This window comes from Pholis gunnellus (genome assembly GCF_910591455.1).
Source record: "Pholis gunnellus genome assembly, chromosome: 12".
Lineage (NCBI taxonomy): Eukaryota > Metazoa > Chordata > Actinopteri > Perciformes > Pholidae > Pholis > Pholis gunnellus.
Genome location: NC_136539.1, coordinates 197,714 through 215,584, shown reverse-complemented (window position 1 = coordinate 215,584; position 17,871 = coordinate 197,714). Strand labels below are relative to the sequence as shown.

Below are 17,871 nucleotides of genomic sequence, written 5' to 3'. Positions count from 1 at the left end.
AAAAAACACACTTCATTTCCCATTTTTGTGCTTTAATAATATAACAATTTAACAGCAGAATTGCATGCAGATCTTACAGGTGAGGGAATGATCATCATAAAATGGGCCAACACCACCACCATCATCTTTAAGCAATATAAAGGTTTGTAGCAAGGCCGAGTCCTCTAGTGCCTGACGGAGGAAGGCTGCGGGAGACGAAACTTGGCCATCTCCACATCCAGGTCTGAAAATGTGTAGGGGGTGTAGTTGTGGTGCTGGTAGTTTTTATAAGTGCTGTTGTCAAAAGGCTCATCGGGCTCGGGAGGTGCTGCAGCCTCTGCAGAGGGAGGGGGAGAAACAAAAAGGCATGTAAGAAAGCCGAGTCTGGCACAAAGGCGAGTATACAAATCTTCATATTGTTCATGCATTGAAACAAAAAAGGTTAGACAAACATGTTAGGCAATAGTGGGTCTACTTCTGCGTCCTTGTCCCCGTTACTGATTTTCAGGCAACAAAAACTGCAATTACGACTTGACCGAGGTATTTCTGATAAGCTATACAATTTGGAAAAAAAAGAAAATGTGGGTTGCTTTGTATTTATTTTTAAAAACTTTAATGGTAGCCGATTTACATATTCACACATGCTGACAAAGGTGGAATATTGTGGGGCATTTCCTATGGCGGTAGGCCACATTACCCCCAACAGTGTGGAGACACACTGGTGTGAATAGCCTAAAAGATCATGTTCGTGAGAGGAAAGTATGTGAGGGTGCAGACAATAAAGACAGCTCATACTAGAGAAATAGTGATACTGGCAGAGGTAAGCATGAAATGGATTTTAAAAAGGGCATTAGGTCAAAAGTGCTTTGATGCTTTCGATTAAACAGAAGTACATCATTTGCACATGCTGTGTCAGTAAGGTTATAAACATGTGAGACAGTGGAAAAAAACCTTGCACATCAAAATATGTAATGTAATAGAAATACATTTTAGAGACTTTTACATTTTTTCATTAAACGACACCATGCTTATCCCAAAGTTCCGGGTGAAGAACAGATTCACAGAAATGAACAAGTGGTGAAATCTACGACCGAGGTGAGGAGGTTGTTGTTCCAGGAGGCAGAATTACCCAGTTGGTAAGAGAAGTGTAATAAAAGGCTGTAGTTACAGGAATGTTTAGATTTTGAATCTGTGAGATGTGGATAGCTTCTAATCAGTTCGACATACAGTATTCATGTCATGACTATGATCCAATGATTTTGTAAAAACATCTTGGTTACTGTGTAATCCTGCTCCCTGAAATACTTCCACTGACTCCAGCCACTCCCAGCTTCTACTCGTCCAGCTGCTGTCAGGGACAGGAGGCCTTTTAAAGCATCTTCACTGTAACACAGTACGAGGATGTGCACTCTAACATTACTGTTAGCAATAACATTACCTGGCACAAGGAATACAGACAATGGCATTATTACCTGTAACCTTAACTCAGAAAACCTGAAACCCATATTTCATACAGACACATTAACGATAAAAATGAGCAATTTATCAAAAAGAGTGAACTATGAGAAAAATATTCTGGGAGATGGATGGATGGCAACTGCTGGAATGCAAGTGAGGGCGATTTAAAAAATAAAGATAGGCGGTAGATTCTTGAGTCATTAAACAAGGGGAAGAAAGCAGAAACATTAGCACGATTATTGTCACAGTATGAACCAAGCAACATCTCTGACCATACATTGACAGCAACAGAATAGCTGTGTGGGTGGGTCAATGCCAGACAACTCTAAACCTCAATTAGGAGAAAGCAAGCAAAGGAAATAAAAAAAGGAAAATAGTAAAATGCAGAAAATGCATAAGGAAAAGGAATGCACCAGCAAGCATTAAAGTACATGTACACTACATCCACCCCATGCAAAACCACCACACTGAACACAGAGGCAACTGGAAGTCAGATGTCACAGTGGTGGAACAGAAGCAAACCGAGAGGCTATTTAAAAGAATCCAGAGATTATATTTAAAAAGCTGTGAAAGCAACAGCAACTACAGTATGTGAGGGAGTTGACACTATAACAGTATAGGTAGAAAGAAAATGACGGTCATCTGTAGGGGCTCACAGATCCAGAGAGGAAGTGGGGAGGTAAAGATTTGGGAACTATAATGGTGTAGTGTGTACCCTCAGGTGGTTCAGCTGGGGCGTCCGCCTGCAGCTCCTCTCCTGCAGCTTCAGCTACCACTGGAGCAGGGTCCACCAGCTCCTCGGTGCTCTCCACAGGGGCAGAAAATTCAGCTCCAGCCTCAGCAGCCACTTCGACAGGAGCAGCTTCAGCTACCACTGGAGCAGGGTCCACCAGCTCCTCGGTGCTCTCCACAGGGGCAGAAACTACCATGGCAGCCTCGCCAGCCACTTCAGCAGGCTCTGCAGCAGCTTTAGCATCAGCTTCTACAGGGGCAGCTTCAGTAGCTTCTGCAGGGGCTTCAGCAGCTTCTACAAGGGCATCAACAACTGCGGAGGCTTCAGCAGAGGCACTCTCTGTGGTTTCTAATGGAGCGTCAGTCTGGGCTTTTTCTGGAGATGCAGGCTCAATCACATCTTCAGCTGGAGTTTTTACTTGGGCATCGGGGATGGCAGGAGATGTACTGTCTTCTTTTACTTTTGGAGTGGGTTCCACTGCAGCTTCAGCTGAAACTTCTGGGCTGGTCACAGTGTCTTTGGTGGCATTGCAGATCTCAGGAGCGGGGTCCACTAACTCCTCAGAGCTAACACTGGGTACCTCGACGGAGGCTTGAGCTGCTTCTGTGGGGGCTGCTACTGCTGCTGGAGCGGTCTCCTGTGTATCCTCAGCAGCACAAGAGGGAGTAGCTTCAGGTTCTGGTGGAACTTCCATCTTAGCTTCATTAATGTCTTCCTTCACCTCTAAAGTGTTCTCCTGGACTTCTGCTTCTTCTTTCACAGTGGATTCTGACACCTCTGGTGGTGAGGTCTTGGTTTCGGTCTTCACTTCTGACTTCTCTTCCTCAGAGTCCGAGTCCGAGTCCGAGTCCGAGTCCGAGTCGCTGGACGATGAGGAAGATGATCCGTCAGCTGCTGGATCACCAGGTTCAGATGAGGCTGCAGCGGGTGGGACTGCATCGTCTGTGGCAGCGGCTGGAGTGTCGTCTGGTGCCGAGGTTTTACTGCTCGCATCGACCAGGGCCTCAGCAGCTGGGGGAGCTGCGTCAACTACAGGTGGAGCTGTGTCAGCAATAACCTGAGCAACATCTGGGTCAGCAGCTGGAACCTCTGCTGCCTCTGGCTCAGCTCCAACTGGTTCACTGGTGGCAGTGACAGGCACTGCTGCAGCTGCCGCCGCTACAGTTGTGTCTGCGGTGGCACTGGGGCGGGCCACTGGTTCAGTTACACCTAGAGTGTGTGTTGGGAAAACTCCAGGCTCTGAAAGTCTAGCTGGGAAGGTAACTGTTGTCTTATAGGCTAGCAAGGTTGCTCTCTCATCTGGAGCCTCTGCTGCTGGGGAAAATAATAAATGGGACAAGAGTGGTTAACTAACACTAACATTTACAGCAGGGGGGCATGACTTTATCCTGCACACATTTATGTTCTCCTGGAATTTTCCTGACGAAAAAAAAGAATTATCACAACACAATGTTAATTATTTAAAATAAATAAACTTATTGTTAACCTTGTTTATATTTTACACTATTTATATACACCTTTTAACACATCAGCAACACAAGCATATAAACTGTTATACACTTAACAGTGAAGTATTCTGGGTGGAATGGACGACTAGAAGAGAAAGAAAATGTTAGACCGTAGGGAACATTTCCTACATTGTAAAATAAAAAAGCTTTAAAATCAGCATTATTCAATCACAAACAATATGTGACATTACGGAGAAACAGAAGAACATCATTAATACACAATAGCAACCAGCCAGCAAAAGTTGAACCCTAAATTTGAGGTGATGTGAAGGTTTTCCTCTTTATACACAATGCCCTAAATATGCTAGGACCTTCAAGAACACTGCGGTCATCTGCTGCGGGTTTGTTGGAGGTTTCCAGCAAAAGACAATAGAGAAGTGGGAATGCAGCCTTTCAGTTACGCCCCAACGATATGAGGGAAGCCAGCTGGCTACATATTTTAAAAGAAAGCTAACAACGCATCTCTTCACTTTACCCTTTGACTTTCCTGATACAGGTCTAACACTAGTTTTTGCACTTGCTTTACCCTTATGCTCTGCTGCAATTCTTTTAAAAATGTCAGACTTTGAGTTTATATTTAATAAGTCGAAATACCTTTACTGTAATTTTGATTATGTTCATTTCATGCCTATCTTCCTTTATCGTAATGTATCTATCTTCCTATGTTCTTGTATGACAAGTGCTATACAAATAAAGTGTATCATTATTATTACAAATTGAAACTTAATGAAGTCAACAGAATCCTATGGCCTTACTTTTGCTTACAGCCTTTGTCTTTTTCGCTAGCTTTGCAGGTTCTTCAGCCTGAGTGCAGAACCAAGCAGCCGGGCGACTCCTCAGGACGCCCCAGTTCTCCAGCTGGAGACACTGCAGAACAACACAGAAGAACCGCATTCAACATGGAATATGCAGAAAAACAGAACTAGGACAGAACTACAGCAGGACCCCATATCAAATTGAATTCAACTCATTTAATGCTGCACTGAGATCATCCTACATAACCATACTGATATTTGTATCCCATGGGTGTAGAAGTCATGTTACGTGCTGGATCCAGGTGTAAGCTGTGTGCCAAGTTTCACAGTCACAGTATTTTTCTGTAAACTGCTGTTGTCAGCATACCTGAAATGTGCAGTGCTCTTGCTTTGTATGCTTTGGTACTGGGGCTAGCTGTTCAATGCTTTTGTGGCACCAAAGATTGTGTTGAAGCCTATGGGAAAATAGGCTTCAACACAAGCTTTTACATTTTTTCCTTCTCATTTATATATACAGGTTTCTATCATTTCAATATCTCTTGCTTAGATATATTTGATGCCACCTAGCTCTCTTCCAAAATAAGCATGCCGTAGTGAAGTGTTTTTGGTCAGTTGGGGCTCAATGAATGCAATGTTTCATTGTATTGGTCATTGAGGTATTATATGATGCAAATCAATAAGCAGCATGCTTTCTGACAATTTTGTGTTTTAATGATTTTTTTAATAAATGTGATGAAGTAACTTTATTTATCAAGTGTTACATTTGCACAATTAGCAAACAACTGATATTTCAGACTGATTCATTTAACCATAAACAGAAATGTACGATATAATATCAACATGTAGGATTACCAAACACACTTAAGAGTACATCTTCAATACCAATGTCAAATAATACTCATAAAACTAAATAAAATAGTTTTCACACAGAGTTTTTGTCATGGAGTGTGAAGTGTGTTAGTTCTTTCACATATGTGTACAGAGAAGCAGCTACTGCGATTGGCCTCTTCCAACCGGAAGGTTAGGGTGTTAAATAAAGTGTTACGTTGAAATGGTTAAAATATATGTATGATTTAATGTGTTAGCTCAGGGTTCCATGTGGTTAAAGTTTCAGAACTAAGGTCAAACGGTATGCCCTCTTTTCGGTACTGGAATCCATAAGAACTATGGCATCTCGGGGTCAGTGCGAAGGAGACAGCCGCATGGAGTGAAGTATGTCCACGCCACTGTCTCGGATCAAATGTACGCTGATCTCTATGAAGGTGCTATTCAAACAGACTACATGTAAAACCGTTAGGAGAGAATTCAATTCGTGTTACCTTGAGGGAACCCAGTCGCCCTAATCGTAGCAGGGAGGTCGCCATTTCGTGTTCCCAGTGTATTGCTCCGACCGGAAACTAAGAAGTGAAAACGGTTCCACAAAGATACTGGTATGAACAAAACCAAAGGTTCCGCTGTCAGTCTGACCGCCACATTATAGTGTTCTATCCATATAAAAATAAGCTGATAATAAGTAAGATAGATAAACACATACAGTACGATAGATAAACACAGTACAATAGATAAATACAGTACAATAGATAAATACATACAGTACAATAGATGAACACATACAGTACGATAGATAGACACAGTATGAAAGATAAACACATACAGTACGATAGATAGACACAGTACGATAGATAAACACAGTACAATAGATACATACATACAGTATGATAGATAAACACAGTACGATAGATAAACACAGTACAATAGATAAACACATACAGTACGATAGATAAACACAGTACGATAGATAAACACAGTACGATAGAAAAACACATACAGTACGATAGATAAACACAGTACGATAGATAAACACATACAGTACGATAGATAAACACAGTACGATAGATAAACACATACAGTACGATAGATAAACACAGTACGATAGATAAACACAGTACGATAGATAAACACATACAGTACGATAGATAAACACAGTACGATAGATAAACACATACAGTACGATAGATAAACACAGTACGATAGATAAACACAGTACGATAGATAAACACATACAGTACGATAGATAAACACAGTACGATAGATAAACACAGTACGATAGAAAAACACATACAGTACAATAGATAAACACATACAGTACGATAGATAAACACATACAGTACCACCACATGAGAAACAGGGACTGTTGTGGAGGGCCGGACCAATAGACTGAACTCAATCCTGCTCAATATTATTCCACCTCTTTATAAAAAGCAGTACATTGTTTGGTTTTGATAAGCTGTGAGTTGTAAGAGAAAATATTATGATCAGTGGTGGAATATATATACTCAGTATATTTGCTTAAGTACTGTACTTATTTACAAATTCAAGGTACTTTACTTGAGTATTTCTATTTTATTTAACTTTGTACTTCCACTCCACTACATTTGTCTGGCAGCTTTACTTACTAGTTACTTTGCACATTATAATTTGTCAAACCCTTCCTAACTACCCAAACTGAACAACAGTGTATAAAGGAGTTAAACATCTGCAGCAGGAATAATGATCCAAATCCAATGATCCAAACAAATATAAATATGTAATATCCATATATAATAGTAAAAAACACTGACTCATCAGGAATCATGTTTCTGTTAATTAGTACTTTTATTACTATTGTTTGTCGTCCAATGACCTAATTTTCTGTGTTTTAGTTCAGTGAACGAGTGACTGAAGTCAGGTTGAATGTGTGAGGTGAGATGTGAAGGACAGCTGACGGTCAGTGATCTGGATCTGGATTAATTCAACTTCATCACGGAAAATTTTGGAGAAAGTTTGTTCACATATGTAGGTCGATCTAAAGAGAACCAACATCTTCTGAGCATGTTGATTTTGCAGCTTAGCTACAAAGCCTCAGATGTCCGTGTCCACTCTGCATCACCAACACCGCGGGCCGTACAATGCCCAGGTCTGTATTAGACAGATGAGACCTACCCTGGTCTGAAAATACACACATTAGAACTGCTTCCTGTTGTATGCTGTACTTATTTAAACCCCCTGGATGGCGCACTTGCTTGTAAGTATGCAGGTAGTATTTCTGATGAGGCGCACACAACTACCAACAGGAAACAAGCCTGCAGACCGTTATTAATTAGAAGACAATCAACAGTCTCTTTACAGCTTAGAGAAACATTTTACACGCCACATTATATTCCACTATATATATATATATATATATATATATATATATATATATATATATATATGCTCATCCTAAAGAAGCCTAATTTGGATTGTTGTAATGTTACATTTTGTCTGGTTAGGTTAGGATTCCTGTTTAACTTTACTTCCTCCTCAGCTTCATGTCATGCACATGTTTTCTGTGAATACGTTAGAGGTTTAGCGGAGTGGTTACTTCTCTTAACAAAGGAATTTTAAATAATTTATGAATCCTACTCGGCGCTCTCGCCCTCGCTGATATGGAATGAGTGTTTGTGAAAATAAAATGCCAGCAGCTGAGACTGAGATGATGATTGTGATGTCCCTGACAGCAGCAGAAAGAGACATGTATTCAACAAATATGAACTGGAATTTATTGTTTTAATTCACATTCAGCTCAGCCATGGATCAATCTACACAAAGCTTATTTCACAGCTCTAAATTAGCTTTTGTCTGCCAAAAATGTACATCCATTCCCATAAAACAGCCATGGAAACTCTATTCTCAAATACAAAGCTAGAGGCAATGGTATGTTGTAACTTTGACTTGAAGCAGACTGTTAACACAGATGCACAGGGAAAAGGCGACTAACAAAAGTTTATTGCAAAGTGCTGATGTTCACTTCTGGGTAACTTCATCCAACTTGGGCTCTGAAAAAACAGAAAGTAGAGATATTAACTCAGTGCATGTTTGATTATGTACTCACGTTTCTACTTTCCAAGTCCCTAATGCTACTTTGGCTGGTCTTAGTACCCATTAAATATGAATATGCCCTGTGTACCAGAGGGAATTTTGGCCCTATGGTGGGTTAACAAGACATGTCAGCCTGTCACAAAGAATCGACCTCTGGGGACCATGAATATTCACAGTAAACTTCAGTAGCTGGGCGCTATTAAAACTAAATTATCGAATAAATTATGACACAGACCAAGCTAGCCATCCTTAAGGCGCCTTTAGACTGTGCGACAACAACAATCGTGTCAGTTGATTGCATGTCACACTGTGCAAGATGAGTCAAATAAAATCCTGGCGACAGTCTGTGTCAGACTGTATGGTATCAATGTGAAGTCTGTCTGATTGCTACATTCAACTGAGCCGTTTTGAAAATGAAGCAAAAACATAAAAGCTGTGGCCAAAGTGCTGACACATGGCAAACATAACTTTAACATTGATCAATAAAATTAGTTCAAAACCCTTAAGTATGAAAAAAACAACAACTCAATTTAACAATCCGTATTGCTGTTCACAAGTTGCAATGGTTGACTAATAATTGATTAACTTGACTCACCTGTGAATTTGAACTCTGGAAAAGATGCAAGGTCTCCACCACCATAGAGTCTCTGAAGCTTTGCTACCTCCTCTGCCAAGGCCTTTTCATAATCAGAACCTGCATCCACTAGCCCCCCAGTAGCCCTACAGGAGGTCAAAGATCAGTTATGGAAAAAGCTCCATCTCATTCTCTCCCACAATTAATGCATTATATCGGCTCTGTTGAATCATCAGTCCACATTCAGATTATTTTTAAAAGGCAGAAGCAGAATCAGGCTTTATTTATTATTTTAGTGATCAGAGGATCGGTGGTTTGATCCCCGGCTCCTCGAGTCCATGTCGATGTGTCCTTGGGCAAGACACTTAACCCCAAAATTGCCCTCCGAAGACTGTGCCATTAGTGTGTGAATGTTAGTTAGTCCTGATGGGCAGCTGGCACATTGCATGGTAGGTCCTGTCATCAGTGTATGAATGAGTGAATGTAGTGTTAAAAAGCTTTGAGTGGTCTAGAAAAGAACAATACAAGTACAGTCTATTTGGTATTCGTTTAGTTTCAGGAGTTTTGAAAACTTGCATTACTGTCCATCATTTCTCTTGTTTTCCAGACTAAAATTCAGGAGCAAAAGCTGAGGCAGGAACTCTAATCTAACCTTTAAAGAATCATTTCACTTATTTGGGCTTGACAACGTGTGTATCTAAACCAGGACATATAGGCCCTCTCACAGCTGATGTCATCAAGCACATGTTGGCAAGAGCGGTGGCGTTCTGCCCCAGCTTTCCCGAAGAGTTAGAAAGCTTTAAACATTGAATTTAAACTATTACCAGCATCAAAATGTTTCACATTTTGGATGCCAGAGAGGGAATAAGCTTTGTACAATCTTCGAACCCTATCGACTGTCGGTCTGACGATGATGTAGCCTCTGGGAGCGACAATATTTTGGGGCTTCCAGCGTAGCCAGCAGATATCCGGGCCACTTACTCTCCTCTCATTGTTTAAATTCAATTCAAAGTCAATTGCTGTACAATATCATAGTTATTACATGAGACTATGGACATTGAAGCACACACTGTTTCCTCAGCAGTTTCCACAGCTGTGATTTAAATCAGCGGAACTGAAAATCTGACAGGTGAAGCAAATGTCCTTTATTAGTTTTCCAAATTCTGAACATACAGCATTAATCTGAATTACCTGTGTGGGGCAAACATTAAGGTAACTTCCATTTCACATTTTAGCTGCTGTTCAGCTGAACCTTGCTTGCTTTGATCTTGCAGCTACAGTTTAAACCTCTGCTACGTCCAGGTTAGCTGAACCCGTTAGTGCCGCGTAAAGTTGGGAGAAAAAAAACTGGGATGAAATTAAAAGCTGCTTGGTGGGGTTAGTGAGACTTACTGGCTTTTTGTGGAGTACTCGCGTATGGAGTCCAAGAAGAGCTTCTGGATTGGGTCCATTTGAGCTGGAGGTCACAGAAAGACAAAATACATCAAACTTATTTCTCGTTACAGAAAAATACTCATAAACCAACTTCATGCGTTTGGATATCAGTCCATTGGCTAGAACAAGTAATAATGAAAAACCAATCTGATGTTAACTGTAACCCTCATACAGAGCACCTGGTAGACAGGGTAGCTAAGTCCAGGGTCAGATAGGAAAGAAAGTGTAAAAGTCAGTTGACCGGTTAAAAGGTTGCTGTGATAGGTCATGCTAGGCAACACATTAACAGAGCTGCTGTAAGGTAAAGGTTGCCAACAATCAAACAAAACCTCTTAACAGTGAAGTCAAAGAACAAATGGAAAACCTTCAAGGTTGGCTCCACACACACACACACACACACACACACACACACACACACACACACACACACACACACACACACACACACACACACACACACACACACACACACACACACACACACACACACACACACACACACACACACACACACACAGGGCTTTTACCGCGAAAGAACGTTTACATATTACGCATTAACGAAATACACCCAACAATAGGATCACACATGTAGGGATTGATTACATATTAATTTTACCATGCGACTCCCGAATAAGTGTGAGAAGTGTAAGGGACGAAGGAGGAGAGAAGTTTAAATAAATAAATAAATAAATAAATAAATAAATAAATAAATAAATAAATAAGGTGACGGTTGCAACCTTCTCCTTCACCTCTGGAAAAAGTACCTTTAACATTATCTTTGTGTTCAACAATCACCAATACAAAATCAAGCAGAACCGTTCCATACAACCATAACACAAAACTGGGAGATGGACAGTGCAGAAAATTATTTTCTTTCACATTGGAAGATCTTTTTATGGAAGACTGGAAATGAAAGTGGGGATCGTAAAACCACATAGAACATCTGTATGAGTGGGAAGAGCAGATTACAGTGACTTATGCAGGAAGGTGAAAAGATTTTCTAGAAAACAAAAGAAATGAGTGCAGTAAGCAGGCAGACATTAGTAAGTGAAAAACAAAAACTGGAAAAAAAAGGTCTACTGAAATGAACCATGCCAAAAAGCTGTGCAGTTAAGAGATGCATCATATGCAGGATGGCTGAAGCAGCACAAACACATTAGACAATGAGTTTAACGACAGCTAAATGAAAGGTGACCCAGCCATGTAGGGTATGAAGAAGGGAAGATATTGTTTGAGGTTTATGGGCTAGAATGGATCACTGAGTAACACTGAGGGACTATAAGGAACAACCTGTGCAAGGCTAGAACAAAAGAAGTGTTTGTGATGTCAGGTATCTTTACGGTTTATCCTTACGCTCATCACAAACGACTACTGTATATTAATAGAAATGGTGATTCAAATGAAGCTGGTAGGCTGGAGAGTCCACAGAGAAAAAGAGAAGGATTGTGGGGGAGGGGGCGGTTGTAGTGTGTACCCTCAAATGGTTCAACTGGTTCAGCTGGGGCGTCTGCCTGCAGCTCCTCTCCTGCAGCTTCAGCTACCACTGGAGCAGGGTCCACCAGCTCCTCGGTGCTCTCCACAGGGGCAGAAACTTCAGCTGCAGCCTCAGGAGCAGCTTCAGCTTCTACGGGGGCAGCTTCGGCTTCTACGGGGGCAGCTTCGGCTTCTACGGGGGCAGCTTCGGCTTCTACGGGCTCCGCAGCAGCTTCTACGGGGGCTTCAGCAGGGACAACCTCAGAGGCAGCTTCCACAACTGGTGCAGCTTCTGCAGCAGGGGCTTCAGGAGCAGCTTTGACAGGAACTTCAGCAGCAGGTTCGACAAGCGGTTCTGCTGGAGCAGCTTCTGGTGCTGCAGCAGCTTCAACCGGAGCTTCACTAACTGGGGCAGCAGTTTCAGCTGCAGCAGCTTCCACTGCTGGAGCTGCAGCTTCAGCAACAGATGCTACAGCTTCAACCACTGGTACAGCTTCAGCAACCACTTCAGCAACAGCTTCAACCACTGGTACTGCTTCAGCAACCACTTCAGCCACAGCTTCAGCAACAGCTTCAACCACTGGTACCGCTTCAGCAACCACTTCAGCAACAGCTTCAACTACTGGTACCGCTTCAGCAACCACTTCAGCCACAGCTTCAGCAACCGCTTCAACCACTGGTACTGCTTCAGCAACAGCTTCAACCACTGGTACTGCTTCAGCAACAGCTTCAACCACTGGTACTGCTTCAACAACTGCTTCAGCAACCACTGGTACAGCTTCGACAACAGCCTCAATAACAGGTGTGGCTTCAACTGCTGAGGCAGTTTGAGAGACTACTTCGACAGCAGGAGGAGCTTCAACAACAGGAGTGGCTTCTACCACAGGGGTGGTTGCCACAGTCTCGGGTGCAGCAGCAGAGGGCGTGGGCTCTGCGACTGGTCTAGCTGCAGCTTCTGCTGCTGCAGCGGCTGCTGATGATCCTTTCTTGGGAAACTCATATGACTTGTGCTGGACAAGTTTCTCTACATCAAAGTATGTTTTAACCTGGTCTTTGTCTAGGACAAAGAAGGAGGGCAAAAAGACAAGATGCATTATTTTTTTAAACATATGTATATAGTTGAATGACAAAATGTCCAACATTCTATACAGAAAAGTCATTGACATACCGGAAGGTGGTATCTGTTACAGGTTTATAGGAAAATAAAGAAATGTAAAACAAGAAGCCTGTGAGTTAAGAGACACAGAAAATATATTGTAGAAAAGCTTCATGAAAACTCTTGATAGAAAAGAACAACTGTAACCTTGACTACAGCAGCTTTCTATTGAGATAAAAAGGAGTACATTATAATCAAAAGAACCTAGATACAACAATGGCCTGCTGATAGTGAGAAAGTGAAGTCATCTTCAAAACCTATGGAAGGAAAGCCAGAAGGGAAAATAATAATAAAAGTGGCAGAAAAAATGAAATGTGTGCATAAATTGCTGAATCGCAGTTAAAAGGAGTCAATGCAACTTCCATATCCTCATTGGTGTTCGAAGAGAAATCCACCTTTACAGTCCCAATAGAGGTACCTGGACTTTGGGAATCTTCTGATACAGAGTACCAATACGATACCAGTGCTTAGGTAATAAGATGTATGCCTGACTGTGTGGAAGTGACTGGGATCATCATGTGGAAGGCAGACCGGATTCTGTAGTTTAGACCCGATAGCGAAAAAGAGCCATGCCCTTTGTGTCCTTTTGTTCTTGGGTCTAACTAGACTGTTAGATTGATGGTTTGTCAATATACAGAAATTTGCATGTATGTTATGTTTACTCCCTAGTATCAGTACTAATTAAATACATTCTTTGAGACAACAGAGACCGTCCATCAAAATCACTAATCTAATATCAATGTTGTCAACCTCATAACCTGTAAAAACACATCCATACAAATCTGCAATATATGCCGAAATCCTGCAAATGCAGCTGGTTCCAATAGCAACATTACACAAGTGCTCTCTTACACTGCAGCCATAACCAATCAGCTGCTGCATGTTATGCATTTTTAACATGACTTTTGAACTTTCCCAAAACATTGTTCCCAACAGTGCCCCAAACATAACAGCTACAACCCAGCTTCATACTGGACAATTTTGTTATCAGTGACATGGTTTCGGCGTGCGGCAACCTTTGGGTCTGAAAAGTTAAGCCAGTGCAGAAGTGCCTTAAACTTGCATCCTTTCTAATGGGGCGACTTGCTCACTAGGCTAAGAGCGTTGTCTGGTAACTGGAAGGTTGATGGTCCGATCCTTGGCTGGGACGTGTTCTGAGTCAAACTATCCCCCTAGCAACTCCCCGGGCGCCTGTCATAGGCAGCACACTGCTCCCTGTTACAGGGATGGGTCAAATGCAGAGAAAAATGTCCCCCTTAATTGGATAAATATAGTGCAAAAAATGAAGGCACTAGACCCCAGCAGACCAAAATATACCATTACTATTTTCCCACTGTCCAAGCAGTTTTCTGCACTGCTCAAGCAATGACAACAATTTTACGTCGTCCAGTGAGAGGAGAACAGTTGGGTTACATTCCAGTATAATCAATGTAATGCTAATCACGTCATCACCCCGTCTCTGCAAAGTCTAACGTTAGTTTGGCATATGTCGAGCAGATGAGCATTAAATAGTTAGCTAGCAAACAACAACACGCTTACGTTAGCGGTTAGCCCTCAGTCGGAAACATAATGCCAAAAATCAATAGAATATTGCAGATATGTATGATTACAATACAAATGCTAAATAGACAGTACTTGTATATCTCTTTTCTAGTCTTCCGACCACTCAAAGCTCTTTAACACTACATGTCATCATTCACCCATTCATACGCTGATGACAGGGCTACCATGCAAGGTAGGACTCTAACTAACAATCATACACCACAGGAACAGCCTATTCTTGATACGGCAAATTGGGGTTAAGTGTCTTGTCCAAGGACACATGGACTTGGAGCCGGGGATCGAACCACCGACTCTCTGATGTAAGGACGACCCTGCTCCACCACAGTCGCCCCCTGCAAGAGAATGTTGGCTAACAATAGCTTTCAAGATCGCTTTGTTGTGGCAACAGGGGAGGAAAAGCAGCTGCCCTGCTTACTGTCAAGATGTTTCCAAAATGGACGGCATACTGGAGTGAGTTTCCCTCGCGTATAGTCACATGCAACTATTTAGAGCCGTAAAAAAGTCTTACATCACTTAAAAGTTTTAAGACATGGTCGCTAATTTCTATTTCCATAGATTGTGGGCCTGTCACCCGTTTGTTGATCAGTTCATTTTTATTGATCTGCGGTGCATCGTGCATGACTAAGTACTGCTGCTCCTTTGACAGCACTGTAGACAAGGTTATTGTCTACAAATATAACTAAATGCATTCAGGGGGCAGCAGTCTCTACGGTTGGGTTTCCAGGAAACTTGGGCCAGTCCTAGCACATGGAGTCAATGGATTGTCACTGTGGTGCTGCTCAGCTCGGCAGCTTCCGAACTGCCGAACGAGTGCCGCTAACTTGCCACGGCCAGTAATCACACTCACTGTCTCCCTAATGTATGTGGAGTGGAGTGGAGTATATGTGGGTCCAATCTCGAAAACTGTTGCATAATGCAGTCATACAGTCGGATGACAGTAAAAGAACAACATATCTCCACCAACATCAGGATAACCCATGTTATTAGTCCAATAGATAGACTACTCAGTAATACATTACATTCATTTAGCAGACGCTTTTATCCAAAGCGACTTACAATTCAGATGCTATCATACCGTAGGCACAGCTACGGGAGCAATTTTGGGGTTAAGTGTCTTGCTCAAGGACACAGCGACATTCAAGCGCCGGAGGCGGGGTTTGAACCGCCAGCCCTCTGATTGAAAGACGGCCCTGCTCTCCACTCAGCCACCCCAATACCATAACTTGACCTGTATGGTATCATTTGACTGCATTATTTGATAAAAGCTCTGCCACGTGACAGCAGCGACTCTCTGAAACCTACCAGAGTTGTTCTTTTTCGACGACTTCTTGGAACCTCCGGATTTTGTGCTGAGAGCCGCAGCTGCAGGTGCTCTACTCGGAGTAATCCAGCTCTCAGCCTGCAAACACTGACAACACACACACACACACCACATTAGATTCAGCTTTTTTCTTACCTTGAAAAAGGAGCAATGACTGTCTAAATGCACAGTTTAAGTCAGCAGGACTCATACGGTTGTTGATCAATACAAACCACACAAGGATTACGGGGCCAGCCTGGCTTTTCACATTTACCTGACTCCACTCCAGCGGCTGTTGCTGTGTCCCTGAGCATACAACCAGCCAATGGTCTAAATGTTTGCTTAAGTACAAATGAGGAAATTAACGTATTGAATTTCAAAACCATGCGTACTTCTGCCAGTGTGCAATTTCCTTTTATAAATCCCAGAACAACTAGAAAAATGTCACATTGACGAAAGACGACCCTGCTCTACCACTGATCAATAGTTCTTTACAGTGAATGATGGAAACCACAGAGGAAGACCAAGAAGAGGAGGTGCTTGTAGGGGAGGTGGTCCCTGAACACTAGTCCCCTCCTCATTCTTCCATTACCGTAGAGCTCTAGCAGTGACTCCCATCATGCAGCACTACCAGTGTCACTGCAGTATTTATACATTCACAGCAGTCAGATTGATTGCATTCACAATGATTCACAATCAGTGTATCCACCCTGGATATATTTCTAAATAGAAGCGTGATAGGTGAACATGGTGTTTACTTATTTAGGTGCCGTCATGGTGACCTTGGCCCCATGCACTATGTTGAGGACTCCTAATGAGGGCATGGAGCCGTCCACACTTTGCTGAATTACACCATGTGTGCAGGTGATGAAGATGTGCTGGCTGAGGTGACTGTGTGATGGTCACCACGCCGATCGCCAAGTGTGGTGCAAGTGATTTAAAAGCATTAAATCCAGTCTAGACACAAATGAGGCTCTTCCAAGTAAAGTCCAGTAGCATTTGAAGCCAGGACAGCCCCAGTGTGCTCACGGACTCTGTACTGGTGACATTCCTGAGCAGCGACCAGCTGCTGGGCCTGTGTCCTGTAAAGCCTTCTCCACTGTTAGACAACAGTCTACAATAAATGGCTCAAACGTGTGCTTATAGTTTCATAATGCATTGAGAAAGACACTCATTTAAAAGCACCAAGCATTGAGCCGAGTCCATTGTTAGCTTGCGGGACTGAATAAGCTTTTTCTGGATCAGGTAACAGCTCCACGAACACTAAGCAGGCCCAGAGAAAGCGCTGATAACCCGGTCCACAGCGTCGCACGGTCAGTGGACCGAGCATGGCACGAAAACGATCGAATACATTGAAGTTGTTCACGTTACAAATGGATTACCTTGACACAGCTCAGTCGTCCTATCCTCAGCAAGGAAGCCGCCATCTTTCCGTACAGCCTGCCTGTGCTGGACATCAAGTACAAATAAATCAAGACAATAATTACCAATACCACGTCAAAATAGTTTCAACGTGTAACGATAGCAAGTTCTATCAGCACCGTGCAAGCAATACAGAACCGCAATTAAACCAACAGTTGTGGTAAACTGTCTGACCTCGTCCCAGCCTGCAGTGAGGAGATCGAACTACTGTTATGAACTAAATGAGAAGAATGGTTACCTGGTCACCTTTCGATAAATAAGGCTGTTCTGTTCTGTTCTGTTCTTCCTTTCAGCTGGTCGGGTATCTAGAAGCAGCTCACAGTAGCATGGACATGGACCAGTGTTTTATGTAACACATGAAACAGTCTTTTATGTAACGTTAACGCATGCTAGGGAGCCACGCCCCCCCTCTGAGCCCCCATGTGTCGTCCTTTGTCAGCATGTCTGTTTCTTTTGACAGTCTCTGGTGAACTTGTGTATAATATTCGCTAATGCTGCTGTTAACTAACGTTATAACGTGAATGCAGACGCTGTGCCGTAAAGATGTGTGTGGTCTGCTGCTCACTTTTCGCACTAAATTGAGCGTTTAGTGTGAACTGTGGCAGCTTAAGCAACA

The 17,871-nt window shown here is 42.4% G+C and overlaps 2 protein-coding genes across 5 annotated transcripts; both read right to left on the bottom strand.

Annotated features, from left to right (window-relative positions):
* Nucleotides 1-11: 11 nt before the first annotated feature.
* ndufv3 (NADH:ubiquinone oxidoreductase subunit V3) lies at nucleotides 12-5,819 on the bottom strand. The gene is made up of 4 exons (XM_079170656.1): nucleotides 5,753-5,819; nucleotides 4,434-4,545; nucleotides 2,153-3,484; nucleotides 12-316 (listed from the first exon to the last, which is right to left on the bottom strand). The coding sequence occupies exons 1-4, from the start codon at nucleotides 5,795-5,797 to the stop codon at nucleotides 165-167; spliced, it is 1,641 nt and encodes a 546-aa protein (XP_079026782.1). The 5' UTR covers nucleotides 5,798-5,819; the 3' UTR covers nucleotides 12-164.
* A 2,172-nt stretch (nucleotides 5,820-7,991) lies between these two features.
* LOC306704296 (uncharacterized protein) lies at nucleotides 7,992-17,634 on the bottom strand. Of its 4 annotated transcripts, none has more exons than XM_079170575.1 (7): nucleotides 17,494-17,634; nucleotides 17,216-17,282; nucleotides 15,836-15,941; nucleotides 11,816-12,871; nucleotides 10,300-10,363; nucleotides 8,929-9,053; nucleotides 7,992-8,290 (listed from the first exon to the last, which is right to left on the bottom strand). In XM_079170575.1, exons 2-7 carry the CDS (start codon nucleotides 17,258-17,260, stop codon nucleotides 8,259-8,261), a joined length of 1,428 nt encoding a protein of 475 aa, XP_079026701.1. In that variant the 5' UTR covers nucleotides 17,261-17,282; nucleotides 17,494-17,634; the 3' UTR covers nucleotides 7,992-8,258. The 4 variants fall into 4 exon arrangements, with proteins under 4 accessions (XP_079026701.1, XP_079026703.1, XP_079026702.1 ...); XM_079170577.1 differs by having other exon boundaries at nucleotides 17,216-17,277; nucleotides 17,494-17,633; XM_079170576.1 differs by having other exon boundaries at nucleotides 17,502-17,628.
* Between the last annotated feature and the right edge of the window lie 237 nt (nucleotides 17,635-17,871).